Genomic DNA, 19,192 nt, shown 5'->3' with positions numbered 1-19,192 from the left:
CCTACCTCATGATATTGGTGCCCTTCTCCGTCCCTCGACTGCCCTATGTGTGTTCTCCCTCTTCAAAACTTACTTCTCCTGGTGAACAACCCTTCTTTTATGGTGGTCATGGCTGACACTTGACTAATATATAGTCTTCCCACAGATCATCTTTTTAAAGAATTTTTTTAAACATTTATTTATTTTTGAGAGAGAGCGCAAGTGGTGAAGGGGCCCAGAGAGAGGGAGACACAGAATCTGAAGCAGGCTCCAGGCCCTGAGCTGTCAGCACAGAACCCAATGCGGGGCTGGAACTCACGAACCATGAGATCATGACCTGAGCCCCCAAGTCAGATGCTTAACCGACTGGGGCACCCAGGTACCCCTTCCCACAGATTATCTTACGGGTTTTAGCCTGAGAGGTCAAGAAATAAAGGTAGTGTTGCCCTGGTTGAGACAGGGAAGGTGGGTCCGCGTTCCCTCCAGCTTCTTCCCCCTTCTCTTTCTGTTCCCTGCCAAGGGCCTGACCTTGCTCAGAGGACACTGCACCAATCACACGGACTATAAGGTAAACCCTGCCAATCTCCTGCCCTACACCAGTCATAAGGCGTTGGTGTTTTGGGCATGTGATAAGGGGAGACTTTTGGTCCCTTTGCTCCTATAACACTGCCTAAGTGACCCAGTGTTTGAACTAAGTACAGGGCTGGGCCTAATGAACACACACCTGTGTTTGTGTTCCTGGACATGCTTCTTGCATTATTATCCTTTGGAGGGTGCTGGTCGGAGGGAAACGGCTCTCCGTGAACAGGATCCTGGGTCACTAGAGTCGGGCGGGAGACCTTGGGCGCCATTGTCTCATACGGCAGGACATGGTGGGAAAAGTGACGGGCTGTTTCCTCCTTGACCAGCTTAAAGGAAGATTATTTTTACACTTTACCACTTCTGTGTTATACCCCACAAGGGACTTTTCCACCTCTCTAGATAAAAATGAGTGCCCAGATCAGGAGTCAGTCCTGAATCTTTCCCTTTATACTGGACTCAGCCGCAGCCACCTAGCATATTGTTGGTTTCTCGATGTAGAGACTCTTTTATTGGAGCTCGGGAAACCGGAAGAGCATGAAGACAGGAGAGAAAATGAAGACGTGCTCTTAAGGCTTCTGCAGCCTTACCTGGGAGGCTCTCAGAGCAGGGCCAAGCAGTGTGAAAGCACCTTCACACCTGCTCTGCTGAGGTGATCCACTAATTGCATGCCATCAGGAAACGTGTGAGATGAGAGAGAGAGAGACGGTTTCCCAGGGGGCCCGTCTTCCTGTGCTCAGTCAGGAAATACATTTTCACTTGCAGAGCGCGGATGAAGCCCGTGTGGGGGGCTGCCGGGGGATCGTGCTGGCTGTCCTGTGCTCACGATCCACCCTTCTAAGCCACAGGCTCTCTGGATGGCCCTGCCCGGGTCCCATTCCAGAGAAATCCCACGCCGGTGACACATGCATACCGCCCAGCCCGGCAGTTTTAGGTGTTGGTGGTTCAGTTTGCTCCTCTCAATTCTGTATTTGGCTCTGTTGCCTCTGGAGGGCTGTGAGCCACCGGCCCTCTCCGCCCTCACATGTGGGGCCGTGGGAACTTAGAGTCGAACTGCACGTTAGCGGAGACCGTCTAATGTGACTCATAGTCACGTCATTTTACAGAAAGGGAGACTGAAGCCCAGTGAGGTTCAGGTCATTCAAACGTCTAGAGGTGGGGGGGGGGGGGGCGGGCAGACTAGACCTCAGCCATTTAATTTTTAAATCAGTCCCCACCTTGATTTTTCTTGTGCTGCACCCCTTTCCAGGACCACTGCCTTTCCTAGTGCAGGGCTACCTTCAACCTAAAGAGGAGGACCTTGCTTTGGACCTGTGGTTTTGAGGAGTCCACTCTGGCTCACCTCTAGCCACACGTCTCTCTGTTGGAAGAGTAGTCAGCAGGGCCAGGATGATGCTTCCACATGGAGCTCTCACCCTGTGCCTTCAGACCCTACCCTGGTACCTAGGATTCTGGAATTCCCTGCCCAAGGGCCTTGGTCCATCTCCAGGGCCTGTGTGGGTCTCTACCCCAAGTCTGTTCTCTGAAGGGTAGACCGGGCCACCCCCGCAGCTGATGGAGTGTGTAAGGAGTTTGAACCTTGGCCGATGTCTGCCTGAAATCCTCCATGGTCTGTGAGGTCCTCTTAGCTATCATCGTCTCCATCCAACTCCACTTTGGCTTGTTCTTTTTTTTTTTTTTTAATGGTCATTTATTTTTGAGAGAGAGAGGGGGACCCCGAACCTGAAACAGGCTCCAGGCTCTGAGCTGTCAGCACAGAGCCAGACACGGGGCTCGAACCCATGAACCGGGAGATCATGACCTAAGCCAAAGGCAGACGCTTAACTGACTGAGCCGCCCAGGTGCCCCTCTCATTCTTTGAACTATCTACAGTTCCTGGTAGAGGTCTTTCCCGCTAAGTACACTGGGCTTTCCTGGTGTTCTGCCTCTCCTCATGTGTTTACTTAGCCCACACAGCCGTACCTGTTTGCACCACACGCTGTTACCCTCTTCCCCTGGTTCGCCTTTTCTCTGTCCACGGACCGTAACTGCAGATCCCGCCCACTCCCCTACACAGGCCAGCGGAGTACTGGTGAATGGCACCACTTACCCTCTGCAGATCTTGATCTTGCTGCAATTCCCTGTCATTTCTCCGTTGTCTGTAACTTCTGGCTGTGAAGAGTATAAGCCTTCTTTTCTGGTGAAAATCTTTCAAACTTCAGCAGATCATTGGGTACTAGACAGAGTTCCCCAGAGAGACTGGAAGGGCATTTTAGTACAATTTTGTGGTAAAATTAGCCATTCCGCAGCCCCAGAAAACATTCTAGAGCTCTCTTGTTCTTGTTCCTGGGCAAGTAGGTAATAGAGTATTCCAGAAATGTCCTCTGATCCCTGCAAAACAAACGCTTTGTGATACAGCAGTTGCACAGAAAGAGGAAGGAGAAATTCATCCTTGTCCCCCTCCCCCCTATTTAGGCCATAGCCCCATGAACAACTCTCAAAGCCTAAGTAAGAGATCATAAAGACCTAGGTATTCAAAGTTTAGGGTTTTAGCACCCTGTGACTGTCATTGGTTTATACATGTTACACTTCAGTATGTGAAAGTCTTGGAGGTGCTTCATGAGTCTCCTTGTATACACCACCTTCCCACCTTCACTCCAGGACTTTGAGGTAAATGTTTTAGCTTTTGGACACCTTCCTCCTAATCCTCCGAAATTTAGAGACATTAGCTGTCAAAGACTGGGGTGGGGGTGAGACAGGGAGGGATTCAGGTGAGACTTTTGTCCAGAAGGACATCATGAAGTCCTCTGATATCCCCGCATATATAATTATTTTGCGTCTGTGCACACACACAAGATAATTATGTATGGCTGAGTATAGATGTGTGTGAATTATATACGTGTGGATATATCACTGCCCTTAGACTTGCTTTTTAATCGTGACCATTGTGCGTTGTAGGTAGCGACCCAGACCCGCCACAGGAACATAATATGTCATATGCATAACTAATAGGAATGCTTCACAAAGGAATGCGTATTTACTCTGTGTGATGTCCTCTAATACCATGTGTTCTGTTTGATTGTTTCCTTAAAAAACGCGGCAGTGGCAACCCAAGTGTTTTCACAACCCACTCATGGCTCATGATTTGGGACTGGGGAAATACTACGCTGTTAGTTCTATAAGGATGTGAAAAAACTTCTTGTATCTCTATAGGCTTATCCAGAGAGTGGTGTATATGCACACACGTATGTGTGCACACACACACACACCATAGCCCAATTGGTCCCGTTCCTCAGTAAGATGTGTTATGAGATATGATGGAAAGTATGTCTGCTCTCGAGAGGTCCTGGTTTGGAGCTTCTGGCCCAGGAAGGTTTGGGGAACCACCAGTTGATTGTTTTTCCTGGGTGCTGGCTTCTCACGCCAGTGAGAAACTAGGTCCCTGAATGTTCAGAGCGTAACGTGCAATAACTGTGTGACCGCTCTCTCTCTCCTTCTTGCCCTGTCGCTCAAAAATAAACTGTAGAATACAAAATTAAGTGAAATACAAAGAAAACACATGAGGCCATTGATGTATTTCCCTTATTATAAGATCACGTCTTGCACTCCTGGCCATTTTTTAATGTTTTGCCCAGTTTCCCTTGATATGCCTCCCAAGATACAGGGTGATACTTTATTTTGGGCAAGGCTGGCAGCTGCCTTCGACTGCTCTCTTGCAAAGAACTGTATGAGGACAGCCACTCAGTTTCTTTTTACGTCTCACCACAGGACAGAATCCACATTTTCAATCAAGAGTTGGACACTCCCAATTTAACAAGTTGGGAAAAATCTCTTGGCCCAGATAAATGTTTGCTAAGAGTACTCTGTTCTCTAAATTGAGACCTTGCTCCCCAAAGCCTGAGAATTCATTAAGCCATAATTAGCCCCGGTCACTGATGATTTAAAATACAGTAATAAAGGAAAAGTTTATGCTGAGCTTTGAATGCACTGTTGGGTCTGTCCTGTGGTTGGGTTTTTAGAGCTTTAGCTTTAAAATAATTCTTCCGTTTCATCTGCTGGCTGCCTTTTCTTCAGCCGAAGCAGGCTAACAGCTGTCATCGACGCTCCCCGTCCTATGGGCTGTGGCATCTGTCTCCATGGCATGAGGGAAAATCCCACATCATCTCAGACTAATATTTCAGTTTGGAGACACCACGCTTCCCTGTAAAGAGGGGAGGCTTCATCTGTCATCAGCGGAAAGGGACAGCAAGCACTCTGTAAAGGTGTATTTGCTTCAAGAAATCCAGAGTGTTCCAGGAGGTGGGGGTTCTCTTGTCATTTTGGTAGCTGATTACATCAAAGGAATTGACTTTGATTAGCCGCCTAAACCCAGGACTGGAATAACTTGGTTAAAGGTATGCAGCAGTGGCACCAAGATCTAAACTCAGCCAATCCCCTGTGTGAGCACAGACGTACCAGCCGAGCAATCCTAAAGCCGTCTCATCAGCTCTTTCGGCTTCTCACAGAGGGACACGTCTTGCAGTTTCCGTTTTCCTAAACAAAGCCCAGACATGACTTCCAGACACCTGATGTAGGGCAAGAATCACCCTTCATCCTCTTATCTATCACTTGGCACTTTATCTTTGGTCTATCTGGTGGAGATGTGCCAGGAAATGTTGATTTGCCCTTATCGTTTCTTTGGTAGCCATATCACGAAACTTTGTTAGTATGTATCTCATTGCCATCGGACTGATTTTTCCTGTGGCTCTTCCATCTGTGGCTTGGCCCCGGTTGATAGTAACCTTTTCTTATCTAACAGTGGACGGTGGACATTATCTCTTCATTGGGCTGTTGTTGATATGAGGTTAATGTCACTGGGTGTGAGAAAAATCTCCTTAACCAAGAAGTATTTTGGTTACAGATTTTGTTAGGTAATAAACCAGGGTACCCATGTTGCAGTGCATTGGAAGGTACCTGAACTACAGCACCAGGTTTTAGTTTACATATTAGGTCTTTCGCTTAACAAGTTACTTGTCTTTCAGACAGTTATTTTGTATCTCCGGATGTGGAGTTCCTAGAACTCAATCAGTGGGTGCTCTGTCACTGTTAATTTCCTTTCCTTATGACAACAAAAATGAGTATTTCTGTCAAATATAAATGAATTCCCCAGACTTGACTGGATCATGAAATCTGTTTAGATTTGGGGATGGATGGGCTAGCTAAATCTCTTTCCTTGGGTGAAATCACTCGGAGTTGCTGATGGATGGGCTTCCGAGTGTGATCATTTCTACCATTTGGTTCAGTTCACTTCCACTGATCCACGTAGGAGGAGCAGCAGCAAAGAGCACATTATCAATCACTGTTGCTTGCCACCACAATTTCAAGCTAAGGAAGAAGAATCTATGTCAAAACTACATGTTTGTTCCTCTTAAAGAGTTAGGTGATAAACTGTTAGAAATCAGGGACCATCAAACAACTATTTTCATTTGCAATGGACTCAGAATATAATTATCATGAGTTTGGAGACGATCTGCTGCTGAGTGCCAAGGAAAATGCCATATACACCTGGAAAGCCTGAAGCCTTGCCTGCTCACCCAGCCAGACTTAAATGACCCTTCTTCCAAACTTGTAGCACTTTGCCCCTGTAGCTGGGGGCCCCTTAGCTTGAGGCTAAGACATTCTACCATTGGTGTTTAGGTATGTCTGATCTGTTAGAGCTCTGTTTTTAGGGGGCGCAACAGAGCCTCCTGGGAGACTCTTCATCCCAGGGAAATGGTACCAGGCCTAGCGATCTCAACCAGAAATTTGAAGAGAGGAATGATTCCGAGTCATTTGCTGCATTGGTTTTCTTGGTGTTTCGTGCTCCAAGGACTGGGCAAAGAGCAGGAAATGGGCAGAAAGGGAGTGTGGGATGGTTGTGGGTGAATAGGGATGGTTGGGAAAAGATGGAAATGGTTTCACTTTAAAATCACCTCGACACTTGGGAAATGGGTCTGGGGACATCTAGAGTGCTGCTGTCTAAAGCCCGGATGGACAAAGGCACAGAGCACAGCTGAACGTGAGCCCCTTCGTCTGCTAGCTCAGGCAGCAGACGGGCCCCATGGGAGTTGAAGTACCCCCCCCCCACCCCCCCACGGAGCGGCAGCCACCACTTTAAGACGTGGCTCTTAGGCAGCGAGCCAGGAAGCCAGGAGGCCCCTTTCCATAGTTTAGTAGGCAACAGATACATTAATCCGGGACCCCAGGAAGAGGCCAGAATATGAGAGAAAAGGGTTTGTACTGTCCGGGCAAATACAGGTCTTGTTTGTGGGCTCACCTATATATCCTGCCCCAGGAATCCCAAAATCCAGCACGGAGAGCCTAGTGAGGGCTTTGGGGCCAGCAGCACAGATGGTGGCCAATAAAATGTAAACCCCCACCAGCCACCTGTCAGCTCTGCGAGAATGAATGCTCACCCAGCAAGTGGGTGCATAGCAGTCCACTTAGCGCCCAGCTTGGGAACAGCAGCTTTGCTAGTGGGTAAGAGTAGAGTGCTCTGGGCGCCGGGGTGGCTCAATCGGTTAAGCATCTGACACTTGAGTTCCGTTCAGGTCACAGTCTCGTAGTTTGTGAGTTCAAGCCCTGCATGGGGCTCTGCGCTGACAGCATGGACCTGCTTGGGATTCTCTGTCTCCCTCTATCTCTGCTCCTCCCCAACCCCTCTATCTCTCAAAATAAATAAGTTTAAAAATGAAAATAATAATAATAAAAGAATGGAGTGCTCTTAGGGAGTGCGGGGATAAGAGAACAAATTTGACAAGGAAAAAAACTTGCTGCATCATATGATCATTTAGTTGTAAATTCTTATTTTTTTCCCCCTTTCTCAGCTTTGTTGAGGTATAATTGGCAAAACGGTTAGATAGTTAAAGTGTACATGATGAGTAGATATACGCATGCATTGTGGAATATTCCTCACATCGAGTTAATTAACACATCCATCACCTCACATATTTACCTTTTTTTTTGTTTTTAGTTTTTTATTGAGTGCATTTAAGTTCAACTCTCTTAACGAATTTCAATGAGCCAATACAGTGTTATAGACAATAGTCATCATGTTATAGGTTAGATTCTCAGACCTTCTTCATCTTAGAGCTGAAAGTTTGTATCCTTTTACCAGCCTCTCCCCAATTCCCCCAACCTCCAGCTGTTGGCAACTAGTTTTCTACTGTTTCTAAGTTCAACTTAAAAAAAAATGTTGTTTTCTCTTTTAAGCTTCCAAGTATAAGTCATACCACGTGGAATTTTTCTTTCTCTGGTTTATTTCACTTAGTGTAATGTTCTCCAAGTTCATCATCCATATTGTCACAAATGACAGTCTCTCTTTAAGTAGGATTTAAAATAACCATACTATCAGTGTTTATAAGCTTTGAGTAACATACAAAACACTTTTATTATTTTTTTTAATTTTTTAATGTTTATTTGTTTTTGAGAGACAGAGAGACAGAGCCTGAGCAGGGGAGGGGCAGAGAGAGAGGGAGACACAGAATCCAAAGCAGGCTCCAGGCTCTGAGGTGTCAGCACAGAGCTTCACGCGGGGCTCGAACCCACGAGCCGAGAGATCGTGACCTGAGCCAAAGCTGGACACTTAACCAGCTGAGCCACCCAGGCACCCCATTCGTAGCCATCTAGCTGCTGAAGGCCGTATCATCCCATGGCCAACCTGTCCCTGCTTGGCTTAAACCCCAGGAGAACCCGTTTCCTTGGCACTTGTCAGGGTAAATGTTGCAAACTCTGGAACCCCGGCTTGTCCTTCGAGTACTTGAAAGCTATTCAGGAGACAGACAGACCGTGGTGAGAAGCAAGTTCTCTGGGAGAGCCCAGAATTCTGCAAACGAGAGATTTGCTGACGTTTCCCAGTGAACTTGTCTGGCCTTCTGATGTGACATCATGGCCTGAATTGGTTTTTTTTGAAAATTTCTAAGACTCAAGAAAAAGCATCTGCTTGTACAATCTTCGCACTTGGTCACGTGCATTGGGCTTGGGGAAGGGGGCGTGGCCAGGAGGGGCTTCAAGGTCTCTGCTGCTCGCACACACTCATCCCAGGGGCTCTGATTCAGGAGGCAGTGCTGTCAGATCCTTTTCTGTGGCTCACACTGTTCAAAATTCATGAAGAATTTCACCATCTGCTCTTTCTGTGACCTGATGTCACACAGACCAGAATACAGTATTCTCATCCCAAACCCTTCCCTTTTAAGGGTGTGCACACTTGTCCAATTTTAGGGAGAGAACTCTTTTTTTGCTCCTGCCGCCTGTCTCCTCCTGCAGAAGGACCAGAGTCTGTATGAGAGGATGGTTTCCGAGATCCCTGGCTCTGAGCGTGGGTCCAGTTGAGCAGGCCTCTTTGCTCCGTCATATTTTGGCTTCGTTTCTGACTCTAGAGGTGCCATGAGCCTTCAAGAACCACGGCTTGAGGTGCCTCTGGCCGTTGCCTCCCTGCCATTCCTGGTTTTCCCCTCTTTCTCCTCAAATTTGCTAAGTGACCGCTGCTCGCTGATACCGCTGCCATTTCCCATGACGGTCACCACCCCCGGCCACTCCTTCAGTTGTTCTCTGTTGGGCATTTTCCTCTTCTCTTTGCCTTTTCTCCTTCCTTACATCTTCCTCACTGTTTCTTCTCTCGTGGGTAAGTGAATTGTCCTTGTATCACCAGCACCCGCCCCGCAAAATGTTCTTTTGGCTCATTTTTTTGTCAGTGGCTGACAGACAAGGCCTGGCATGTCAGGGGTAACTTGGGGCAATTCACCTCTGACTCAGAGCAGCACAAGACCCGGATGGGCTGTTCAAGCGGGCTCCTCCCCGGCTCTGGGAAGCTCTACAGCACTGGTTCTGGAAGGCACCGGGGTCCGCATCTTCCTCCGAATGAAACTTTGCCTCGGTGCTGGGTGCACATTCGGGCACGAGGCTTCAGCAGCTTCCCCAGAGCATGGGGGCAGAGGTCACCTGAAAGCACCCCCTTCTGTCCCAGACTCCCCTCATGGCTTTGATTTGTTGCGTTTGCAGAACTCTCCTGCAGCAACTACAGAAGCTTCAGACGTTGGTGATGGGCAAGGTTTCGCGCACCTGCAAGTTGGCGGGCACGCAGACCGGCACGTGCCTCATGGTGAGCTTCCCAAAGAGACGGCGCCCTGGGTGCCCCAGCCCACCCCCGTCTCCAGTGTCCCCCCAGCTTGCCCAGTCCAGGTGCGGTGGGAGGAATCACGCGGCTCGCTCAGACGCAGTTGCTTCGCCGCGATGTGACGGCGGGTGACCTGATGGTGCGTTCTGGTGGCCTGATGAAGGGGAGTCCGTCTCCCCAGACTTCCCAGGTGGTGCAGGGCTCAAGGTTTGCCCTGTGGACCTTGGAGCTGACAGGCCCTGCGTCCTCTCCCCCTGCAGGTGGTTGTGCTCTGCTTTGCTGTTGCATTTGGGAGCTTCTTTCAGGGCTACGGACCCTATCCGTCTGCCACCAAGATGGCTCTGCCCAGCCAGCACTCCATGCAGGAGCCCTATACAGCCTCTGTCGGTAAGACAGCACTCAGCAACTCGTGAAGGATCTTGTCTCATGTCTCTGGGGTTTTTTGAAAGTTCGCCTTTCTGAAGGGAGTCTTATGAGAAAGTCTAACTTTTAAAAAGTGGCAAAAGTGTAGCTTCTCCATTGAAGGGAGGGAAGAGAGACATGGGGGTATGGTGCCCGGGCCTCTGGGTCTCCCCTCGTGTCCCTCACCCACTGGGCTGAGGCACCGCTGGGGATTCTCTAGAGCCCGATAGAGCACAGTTTGCAAATTCTTTTGCTATAGACCACGTTCCCTGGCAAATTCTTGAGGTCTCCTTTTCGCGCTCTGAGAAGGGGGTGGGATGTGGATTTGGTGGGGGGTGGGGGTGGGGAATAGACTGGGGGGAGCAGTAAGCTTTCCGTGACATTTTAAAGGAACTCCTGTGTTTCTCCTTCCATTCAGGGGAAATGTATGTTACCACAGTAAGAATCCCAGAAATGAATCAGTCTGTCTTACAAGACTGAGAGAATCTAGAGACCTGGGTGTTAAAGAAGTGTGTGGTAACCTCACCCAGATCACTGATCCCTTTTAAGTACGTAGGAAATAACAGCGGTCTCTGGGGATCATGATATATACACCAATGCACATGCATATACACTAATTAGAGCAGATGTGGATGGAATTGGAGGTGCTGGATTTGGGGGAGGCACAGTTCTGAGGTTCGAAAGGGCTCTGGTCGTCACCAGGTAGTTGTATCTCTGCCAGGTGTATGACAGAAACACTGGCATTTCAACCAGATAATTTCAGTGATCTCCTGGGAAGTTCTTTTTCCCCTAAGGGAATGTATCTGTAAATTTAAATGGAAGCCAATGGGAGCAGAGTTTCTGTGTGGCAGAGAATTGCTACAGAGCCCTCTAGCAAGGCAGCCGTCCTATAAAACAAAGAACCGGTCTCCATGATTTGATTTATGACTCTGGCTTTGTGCCTCCTCTCGGGTTTCTAAATGAAAACGCAGTTTTCTGCCCTGGTACCTTCTCTCCGTGCAAGACCGACTCGTTGGAAATGTTTCTTATTTTAGCTGCTCTGGACGTCCCCAAGTATTTGACTCCCATTCTTCATGAATTGTTTCCCCCAGATGGTTATGGGTGGGCAAGGAGGGGAGTTTTATTTTCAAAGCAGTGGGGGTGGAAGTTTGCTTCATGTTTATTTGCTTTGCTTTTGTTCTTCCAGCACTGTATAATTGGTATAATTTTTCAATGCGCAAAACTCTGAAACCCCGAAGCCTTTGTGGAAAGCCAGCTCCAGCTGGCACCCTCAGTTCTGGGCAACAAGAACCCACAAATTGTAATCTGCTCCCAGCCCTGGGCAGTGAGTGAGGGGATGTGGTAAACCCTGCAGTCTTTCCCTAACACCTGTTCCTTTGCTCTGTCCTCAGTGAGATCCAGGAACCTGCTCATCTATGAGGAACATTCTCCCCTGGAGGAGCCGTCCGGCCCAGCCTCAGCTGGGGAACTTGGGCCTTGGGACAGAGGCTCCTCCCTGCTCAGGGCATCAGGGTTGGATCCCAGGCCTGAAGTGGATCTTCCCCATTTCATTCTCTCAAATGAGAGCAGCCTGGAGAAATCCGTGCTATTGGAGTTACAGCAGCACTTGTGAGTCAAGCACACGCAGGTGCACGGATGATGGGTTGTGAGTCAGCAACCTGGAATGTGGGGTGTAGACATTGCGTAGACGTGGCGCAGCCCCTGGGCTCCTTCGGGACCTATTTCCAGGACCCAGGACTCTGGAGAGTTTGCTACTTGTCAATAGCTGCCCTTCGCTGAGACTGGGGATGCGGCCTAGGATGAGCCGCCCCTGTGTCTGCTCTGTCACTGGGGAACCAGCAGTGGTGGCTCCCAGAGGTGACTTCCTTCTGCCTCCCCTCAAAGCCTCATAAACACACATAGAGCCCGCCCTTAGCAGCGTGCTTACCACACGAATGCAGCCTTAGGACACCTCCCCTACCTTCCAGCTAGAGACACACATATGTCAGGCTGTGTGTCAATGTATAGTTTTATGATTTGTAAGTAAAAAAATGTATGAATTATAATTATATATCGAGGGACATCGTTTGAGAGGCACTGAGCATATACCTGATTCCATATTGAAAATAACGTATGGGGCTCCAATTCTCTGTGAGTTGTTTCTTTTCGATAGTGATGCAGAACAGCCTTTTTGGAAACACAAAGGCATACAGGATGGCCAGATGTTGTTATGCTGGGGTGGGCTCCTGAAAATGCCAGACGGTGCAGGAAGGAGGGTCTGCGTGCACACTCCTGGGCCTGCCTGGTGTGAGTGGTGACCTTGTTGCCCTGACCCCTGTGCTTCCCAGAAAGTGTGCTCTTCCAATGCTAATGCTCCCACTTGAAGATTCTATTTCAAATTCCTCGGCTTTTTTTCCCCCTAAAGCAGTGGGGCAAGGTTCATAATTATGTGTATTTTCATGTGTTTACATTGTACATGCATATTTAACATTTACTAGCACTTACTATTTTAAGTACTATGCAAATGTGATATATAAATCCTTTTAAATACTTTAAGAGGCGAGGCATTATTATTATTTCCATTCTAGAGACATTTGTGGAGGAGCCACTGGGAGCTGTAGAGGGCTCAGCTGCTTGATCATGTGCATATGCATGACACAAGTCTTCTCCCCTCTTGGCTCAACTGTTCAGGGACCCACTGAAACCTCACTTCTTCTGGGATCTCTCCCTGATACCAAAGCCCCCGTAGCCCTCCTCTGAATGCCTAGAGACTTTCTACACTTTAATAGCATTTATTTTCTGTTATGTGTTGAGTGTTATTTCAGGGTAGCTTTTTCTCTTGAATTTATCTGAACTATTAGCATTCTAGACCAGGAGTCAGACTTTATCCTTTAATTCTCTTCTTTCCGGAGTCTAGCATAGGGGACACCACCCAATAAATACATGACCTTAAAGCAATTTATGACAAATCAGCATCACACCGCCGTGTTTATCCTCTGGGTTGGGACATCTCCCGTTAGGCGGTGATAAAGGTAAGAATGGGAACAAGAATGAGAACAAGGGCTGGTAGCTGGAAAGTTTGGGAACTGAGGATTGTCATTAGGTGGGAAAAGAGTAAGAACACGCTTGGGCCAGCCCACAAAGTCAGTCATGGACTGATTGTATGATCCTCCCAAGCATGAGAATCATAGTTGTCCGTTGGTGGCTCAGACTCTTTTCTCCTTTCGGTATCTTCACAGGGTCAGCACCAAACTGGAGGGGAACGAGACACTAAAAGTTGTAGAACTCGACAGAAGAGTGAACGCCACCTTCTGAAGAGGCCATCTCCACCGCCCTCTTTCTCTTCGCTCCCCTTTTACGTCTCCCAACCCCCCTTGTCAGGAGCTTTTCCTTTTTGCTTTTGATCTGGATGAAGACACGGGCGAGCGGTCGTGGCTTTGGATGGGAGGACAGCTTGGGATTTCCACCCGCGGTGAGAGAGCACCTCCCTCTCCCTCCCCCTTGAAGAACGGAGCCCGGCATCCCTCCCTCCCTCTTGCTTGCTGCCATAGGAAATTATTTTAGGTCCGGGGCTGGGACGAGCAGACTTGTTTCCACCAAGAGTGCCAAAAAGAGACTGCCTCTTTCTCACTGTGGGGCGTGAAGAAGAGATGACGCTTGTTCTTTTGAGACCGCACACTCTAGCCACAGAAATACCAGGATGCCTGTTGGGATCTGGCAAAGCACTGACTGATGTCCTGCCTTCCTCAGCCTCGGCTGCCGGAGCGTCCACCCCCGAGAGCCTCGGAGGTGCCGGGGCCTTCAGTGAGCACCCCTGCCACTCTGCCCCGACCGAGCCCTGGCAGATCGTCCTCCCCCCGCCGGAGCGAGGATGCCCCCACCCCCACCCCACCCCCCTTCTCAGGCCGCAAGTGCAATGCCTGAAGGAATCAGGCTCCTCTACTCCAGGCAAACCTGCCCCGTCTTGTTGCTTGTAGGACTTCCCCACATACCCATAGGTCTGCCTCCCCGGCTTCTCCTCCCCGTTTGTAAATAGTATTTATTAGCTCACTGAGGCTTCCCGCTGGCAACCACACTGAAGAGATCCGACGCCTCCCTCCAAACGGCCAAAGTCTCCTGTTGGCCCGTGGAGCTCGGAGGGTACCCGAAGCTCTGGGATCCCAATCCCCCAGATGGTGGCTTCTGTTTGTTTTCATCTTCTTCTTCTACGTCAACCCCCTCCCCTTCCTCCTCCTCTCCCATCTTCCCCTTCCTCCTCGTCCTCCTCCTTCTTCAACCCGAGGCCTATCGTTGTACTTGGGAAATTTCCGGAAGCTTGGGTCGTCCCATGGAATGAAGTCACAGGGAAAGACGGAGCAACACTTTGCTCGGGTCTGTGGCTCTGTGGCCACGTGCTTTTCCTGCCCTGTTCCTGTGGCAGAAGGGAATCCCCGTCCCCGACGTCAGGCGTCGCGGACAACCTTGCTGGCTTGCCTCTCCGCACCTGCGCCCAGCCCCCTCCTCCCCACCTGCCCTGACACTTCTGCTGTACCCTCCCTTCTGCCCCAACACAGAGGGTGGGCCTGAGGCCTGGGGCTGGAGTACGTGACCTTAGTATCCACAGTCTTACCTTTTATAGTCAGGTTTGGCTACTTTGCAGCTCACCCAAAGAGATACCACCTAATCCCCCAACCTACTTTTATTTTTATTTTTTTTTTAATGATTAAAAGTAACTTTTGTAGTTTAAAATTTTCTTTCCTCTTTCATACAGATAAGAAATGGAAATTGCCTTTTTATTGTATAATGTAGAAGATTCCCCTTAAGTGTTTTCCCCTAGCTTGTGAAAGATTTCCTATAAGGAATGTGCTTACCTTTTGTATTTTATTTTTAGTAGTAGCTGCAGGGCCTTTAGCTTTACCTCTGGTCTCTCTCTCTCTCTTTTGTCGACACTGTCACTGGAACCTGCACTTACGAGGGATTAAGCCCACACCTGGGCCTTTCGTTCCGTGTCAGTTGCAGGATTTGGTGTCATTAGCGTTTGCCATCATACCTCACGAGCAGATCCCTGCTTGGTCTGCCGAGGTACATCTGGAGCTCCCCGGGAGTGATTCCTGTCTCTGTGCTGTGGTGGAGAGAGTTCCAGACTGGGAGATGCCAACTGTGTCTCTTCAGCTGTGCGTGGAAGCCGGATCAGGGCTGCTGTCTGCAGTCTCACGGCCCCTCACGTTGGCCAGAGAGAGCAGAGGCCGTCAGAGTTGTGCGGGGAGAGGGGCTGCCAACATGCCCCTGCCCCTGCTTCTCTCCTCTCCCTTCCCTCCTTCCCTTCTGCTCTAGATTTTCCTGGGCCTGGCTGGCGTCGGGTAGGGCCACGGGCTGCTGTGGTTCATCCCTTCCTTTAAGACGCCGTGTAATTATCAGGCACAGGTAGCCCGTGGGGGCCTGAGGAGGTCAAAAAGAATTAACTCCAATAGTATTTGGCCGATGAGAAAGGAGGGGTTTTGCATTTGAGGGCGGAAGTGTGAGAATGGGTCAGCATACTCACCTGCTGCCGTGGAACCAGATCGGGTTTTGAAGGCTCCAGGGGTAGCAGGGGTAGAAAACCCTGTTCTGAATGAGGCGGGAGCCGGGAAGGGCCGGTAGACTTCCAGTCCCCCCCTTAGTACCTTGAGGATTTTATTTTGGCCTCTACCTGCCTTTGCTTGTCGTCCCCTTCTCCAGACCTCCAAACAGCGGGGTGTTCTCTCTGGGACGCTGTTCTTCTAGAACTGAGTCTGTATCTAGAGACCTGAGACATCAACTTGGGAGCTCAAATGGCCATAGTAAGGGGGTTCCACGTCCTCCTGCTGTTTTGAGAAAAGCCTCTGCCCTTCGCTCCCGATGTGGGCAAGTACAGGGAACGAAGTAGTCGTCCCTTGGGGAGGATCCCAGGGCGTGGAGAGGACACAGAAGGGCCGAAGGATACCCAAGAATTCACAGATGTGTGCTCGTTTTCTGTCCCAGGGTTAAGCCCAGACCTCAGTGGATTTGTTTCCCCGGATGCAGCGGTCCGCTAGTCCAGGCAGTAATACCTGGTTAGCCTGCCGATGTCAAGCGGTGGCAGACGTCGGCTTCCAAACTTCAGTTTTGAACACTGTGACACTGTTGGCGTAATCATAAACCATAAATAATAAATATGTTACTCATAAATACATTAATTCTCTTCATCGTGTAAGCAGGGTTTCCTCTTCCCTTTCTTTGATTACCCTGGTGAAGGAGATGTCTTGCAAACATGTAGAGGACAAGCAGTTTTTCACTGGGTGATACCTGAGTAACACCCCCCCCCCCCACTTGGCCCTTTCCACACAGCTCTTGACTTTGTGCTCAGAAACGGATGCTGGAAATGAAAGGCCTCAGTGCCAGTTTAAGAAAGAATTCCCGTGAAGTGTCAGGACCCTGGAGCCTCGGCCACATAAAAGAGAGTATTATGTCAAAAATCTGATAGCTGAACTAGGCTGTTCCTTTTGCGTGGGGGGTGGGGGTGAACTTTGACACTGGTGTAGGCAAAATTAGATAACCTTTTTTGGCTAATGGAGATGATTTTGACTTGGAGAGCTCATTCGTCGATTGCGAAAGCAGCTTGTGGCTCAACTTACTTAGAAAGCGCCTGTAATTACCGTGGTGTTTTTCTTCCCAAATCTCTCAGCTCAGCCTGAATGCCAAAAGAGGGCAGTGACCCTCACGTGCCCGTAGAGCAGGCGTGTCGAATTGATTCATCTTTACGCGGACATTGAGGCCCTGTCCAGGATTTTGGTCGCGTGCGTTCTGTGAAAATTTTTCGGCACTTCATGGCTCCTTTCATCCATGTCCCCAGACCGGGCAAAACCACAGGGAGAGAGTCCGAGGCCTCTTGGGGCCAGCTCTCTTGCACAAACACATCCTCAAATGGGGTGTGTCCATGAACGCAGTGCACAAATGGAGCCATCCCGCTCTTTGCTGAGGAAAGGGGCCACCCCCGCCGGCCTTGGTGACATGGGGAGACTGGAGACGGAGGAGAAGGCTGTGAGCCACCCTCTTGTCTGCATGAGTCGTTCCTTTGGTTCCCTTGAATCCGGTCTTTGCAATCCCTTTATTAAAGACGCCGGCTCTTCCCGCTTGGGGTGGTGCTGGTAGGACCGGGAAGCCTTTAGCAGGTAGTGCTCTAGTGGGAGCCGTTTCATTGGACTGCTTTGTAGCTGAGACAACTAGGAGACACATGATGGCAGGAGCGCCTCCGGGAGGACAGTCACCGGAGAGAGTGGGAGGCTGTGAAGGAGCCAGAGACCCGGTTCAGGTTTCCCATTCAGTCAGTCAGTCACTCCCAGGACTTTGGAGTCTTAACTGAGGCCAAGTGCTGTCTGGAGCTGGGGAATGTTGGGGAGGAAGGGCACCAAGGCACTTTACTCAATCAGTAGCTACTCGAAAGACAAAAGCACCGGGTCTCTCCCTCCCTCCCTCTTTCTGACACACACACAGGTTCCGGCCTGGCCTCAAACACTGGTTTGTGCCTTAAATGTGCCTTATGTATATGCTCCAGGATGACTGAGGACTCCTTTGTCCCTGGGAGACCTTACGGATAGCCTTATCGTGTTAGAGTGAAGGGAGTGTGGGGGAAAACCTTTTTCCAGAGGCTCAAAAATGGTTTCCTAGAGGTGCGCCATGATCGGCTGCGCACATCCGGAGAAAAGAAATGGGGTTTTATCTGTCAGGAAAATCCCATTTTGTAGAGCTGCAATCACATCAAAAAACGGCCAGCCTGGATTAAACTTCTTATAAATTTTCACAGCAGAACATTTTCTCAGGGCCAAAGAACCTGGCCCATTGGAGGATGAATGCTCCATCTCTCTGCGGCCAAAGAGCCCACACTTAGCACAGGAAAAATCTAGGTATTGTTTTATTTTGTCATTTGGGGCCACATAATTCAGAAATGCTTTGTTTTTGTCTTCGTTTTGAGAACAAGGGGAAATAGTGTTTCTTGAGCACTTTTTAAGTACTGGCTGAGTACTGTGCTCGATAAATTTTGGCTTTAATAATCTAGATGGAGAAAACGGGGCAACCAGTAACTATGAGAGAGATGAACAGCTAAGTAATATGGGAAGTACGGTCCGTGGATTCGGTGGGGCAGGCTCCTTTCTGTGAACATTGGAGGTTCTCTGGGCAGGAACCACAGTGTCCGCTCCCTGCACCAGACCCACCGTGCAATGTTCTGCTCTTTGCCTCACGCTGGAGATATCCACCAGATGTGTATCTGCTGTCTTGTTCATCCAGTCTTCTGTGAATTCCAGCTAGCAGGCTCTGCATCCTGGGAAAGAAAATCCCCGGGGGTTTTAGCTCCATTCCTCCGCCCCTGTCCTTTGCTCACCAGCTAGGTGAGAACATGAACTTTTTGCACCATGGACCCAGGGCCTACACTCCTAGAACCTCTCCCTTGCCGATAAAACATTTCCTGAGTCTGTGGAAAACACCAGCACTCCTTGACAAATCATGAGGGACCCTACCAAAACAACGCTGAGCAGACCCTAGACTATAATCAACCATGAGCTTCAATGTCTATGCTGATAGGCTGGACTTCACCTCTCTTTTGTAATAGTTCTATAGACCAGCAGTGTTTAAGTCTAAATATATTGTGAGTCTATTATCTGTCATACTGTGCTGGGTTTTTTTATGGCTTTTTATTCTTCATCATAGCTAAGTGAATACCACAAATAAAAATGCTTTGTAGGATACTTGTAGTTAGTTTGGGAAAAAAAAATGAATTGAAATTGTTATGCTTTTGTATTTCCATTTCTTGCGAATAAAAATATTTTTTCTTAAGTAGTAACACGTTGTCTAGTCTTTAAAATCCTGGTGATCTTGTCTTAAAAGCATTTTGCTTTTCTGATGAGCATGACTTCGGATGTGTGCGCCTAACCACCCTTTTCTGATTATCTAGTTGAACTGACAGAAGAGCCTCAAACCGGCAGTTTGTATGTGATCTAGTACTGAAATCCAAGCCTCCGTTGGAGGAATATTGAGAAATGTAATTGTTTTTTCAATCAGTCACAGGAAGAAAAACTGCATTCCCTAGGGATTTTTGCCGCCTGACTGCGATTTTCGTTGTCTCCTACAACTATTCGCTAATGAGATTTCAGAGTTCTTTGGAGTGGA

At 49.0% G+C, this 19,192-nt stretch overlaps 1 protein-coding gene across 3 annotated transcripts in view; it reads left to right on the top strand.

Annotated features, from left to right (window-relative positions):
* The window catches only part of CREB3L2 (cAMP responsive element binding protein 3 like 2), a 121,914-nt gene extending 103,048 nt beyond the window's left edge, over positions 1-18,866 (top strand). For 2 of the 3 annotated variants that reach the window (XM_019825875.3, XM_003983094.6), the window contains 4 exons: positions 9,556-9,655; positions 9,931-10,057; positions 11,464-11,680; positions 13,291-18,866. In XM_019825875.3, coding sequence (XP_019681434.1) covers positions 9,556-9,655; positions 9,931-10,057; positions 11,464-11,680; positions 13,291-13,366 — 520 coding nt within the window. In that variant the 3' untranslated portion in view covers positions 13,367-18,866. Of the gene's footprint in view, positions 1-9,555; positions 9,656-9,930; positions 10,058-11,463; positions 11,700-13,290 lie in introns of all 3 variants that reach the window. The other variant, XM_019825874.3, reaches the window with a different exon arrangement.
* Positions 18,867-19,192: the final 326 nt, after the last annotated feature.

Source organism: Felis catus, chromosome A2 (assembly GCF_018350175.1).
Source record: "Felis catus isolate Fca126 chromosome A2, F.catus_Fca126_mat1.0, whole genome shotgun sequence".
NCBI lineage: Eukaryota > Metazoa > Chordata > Mammalia > Carnivora > Felidae > Felis > Felis catus.
The sequence above is the reverse complement of the archived record's forward strand: the minus strand, read 5'-3'. Positions and strand labels throughout refer to the sequence as shown.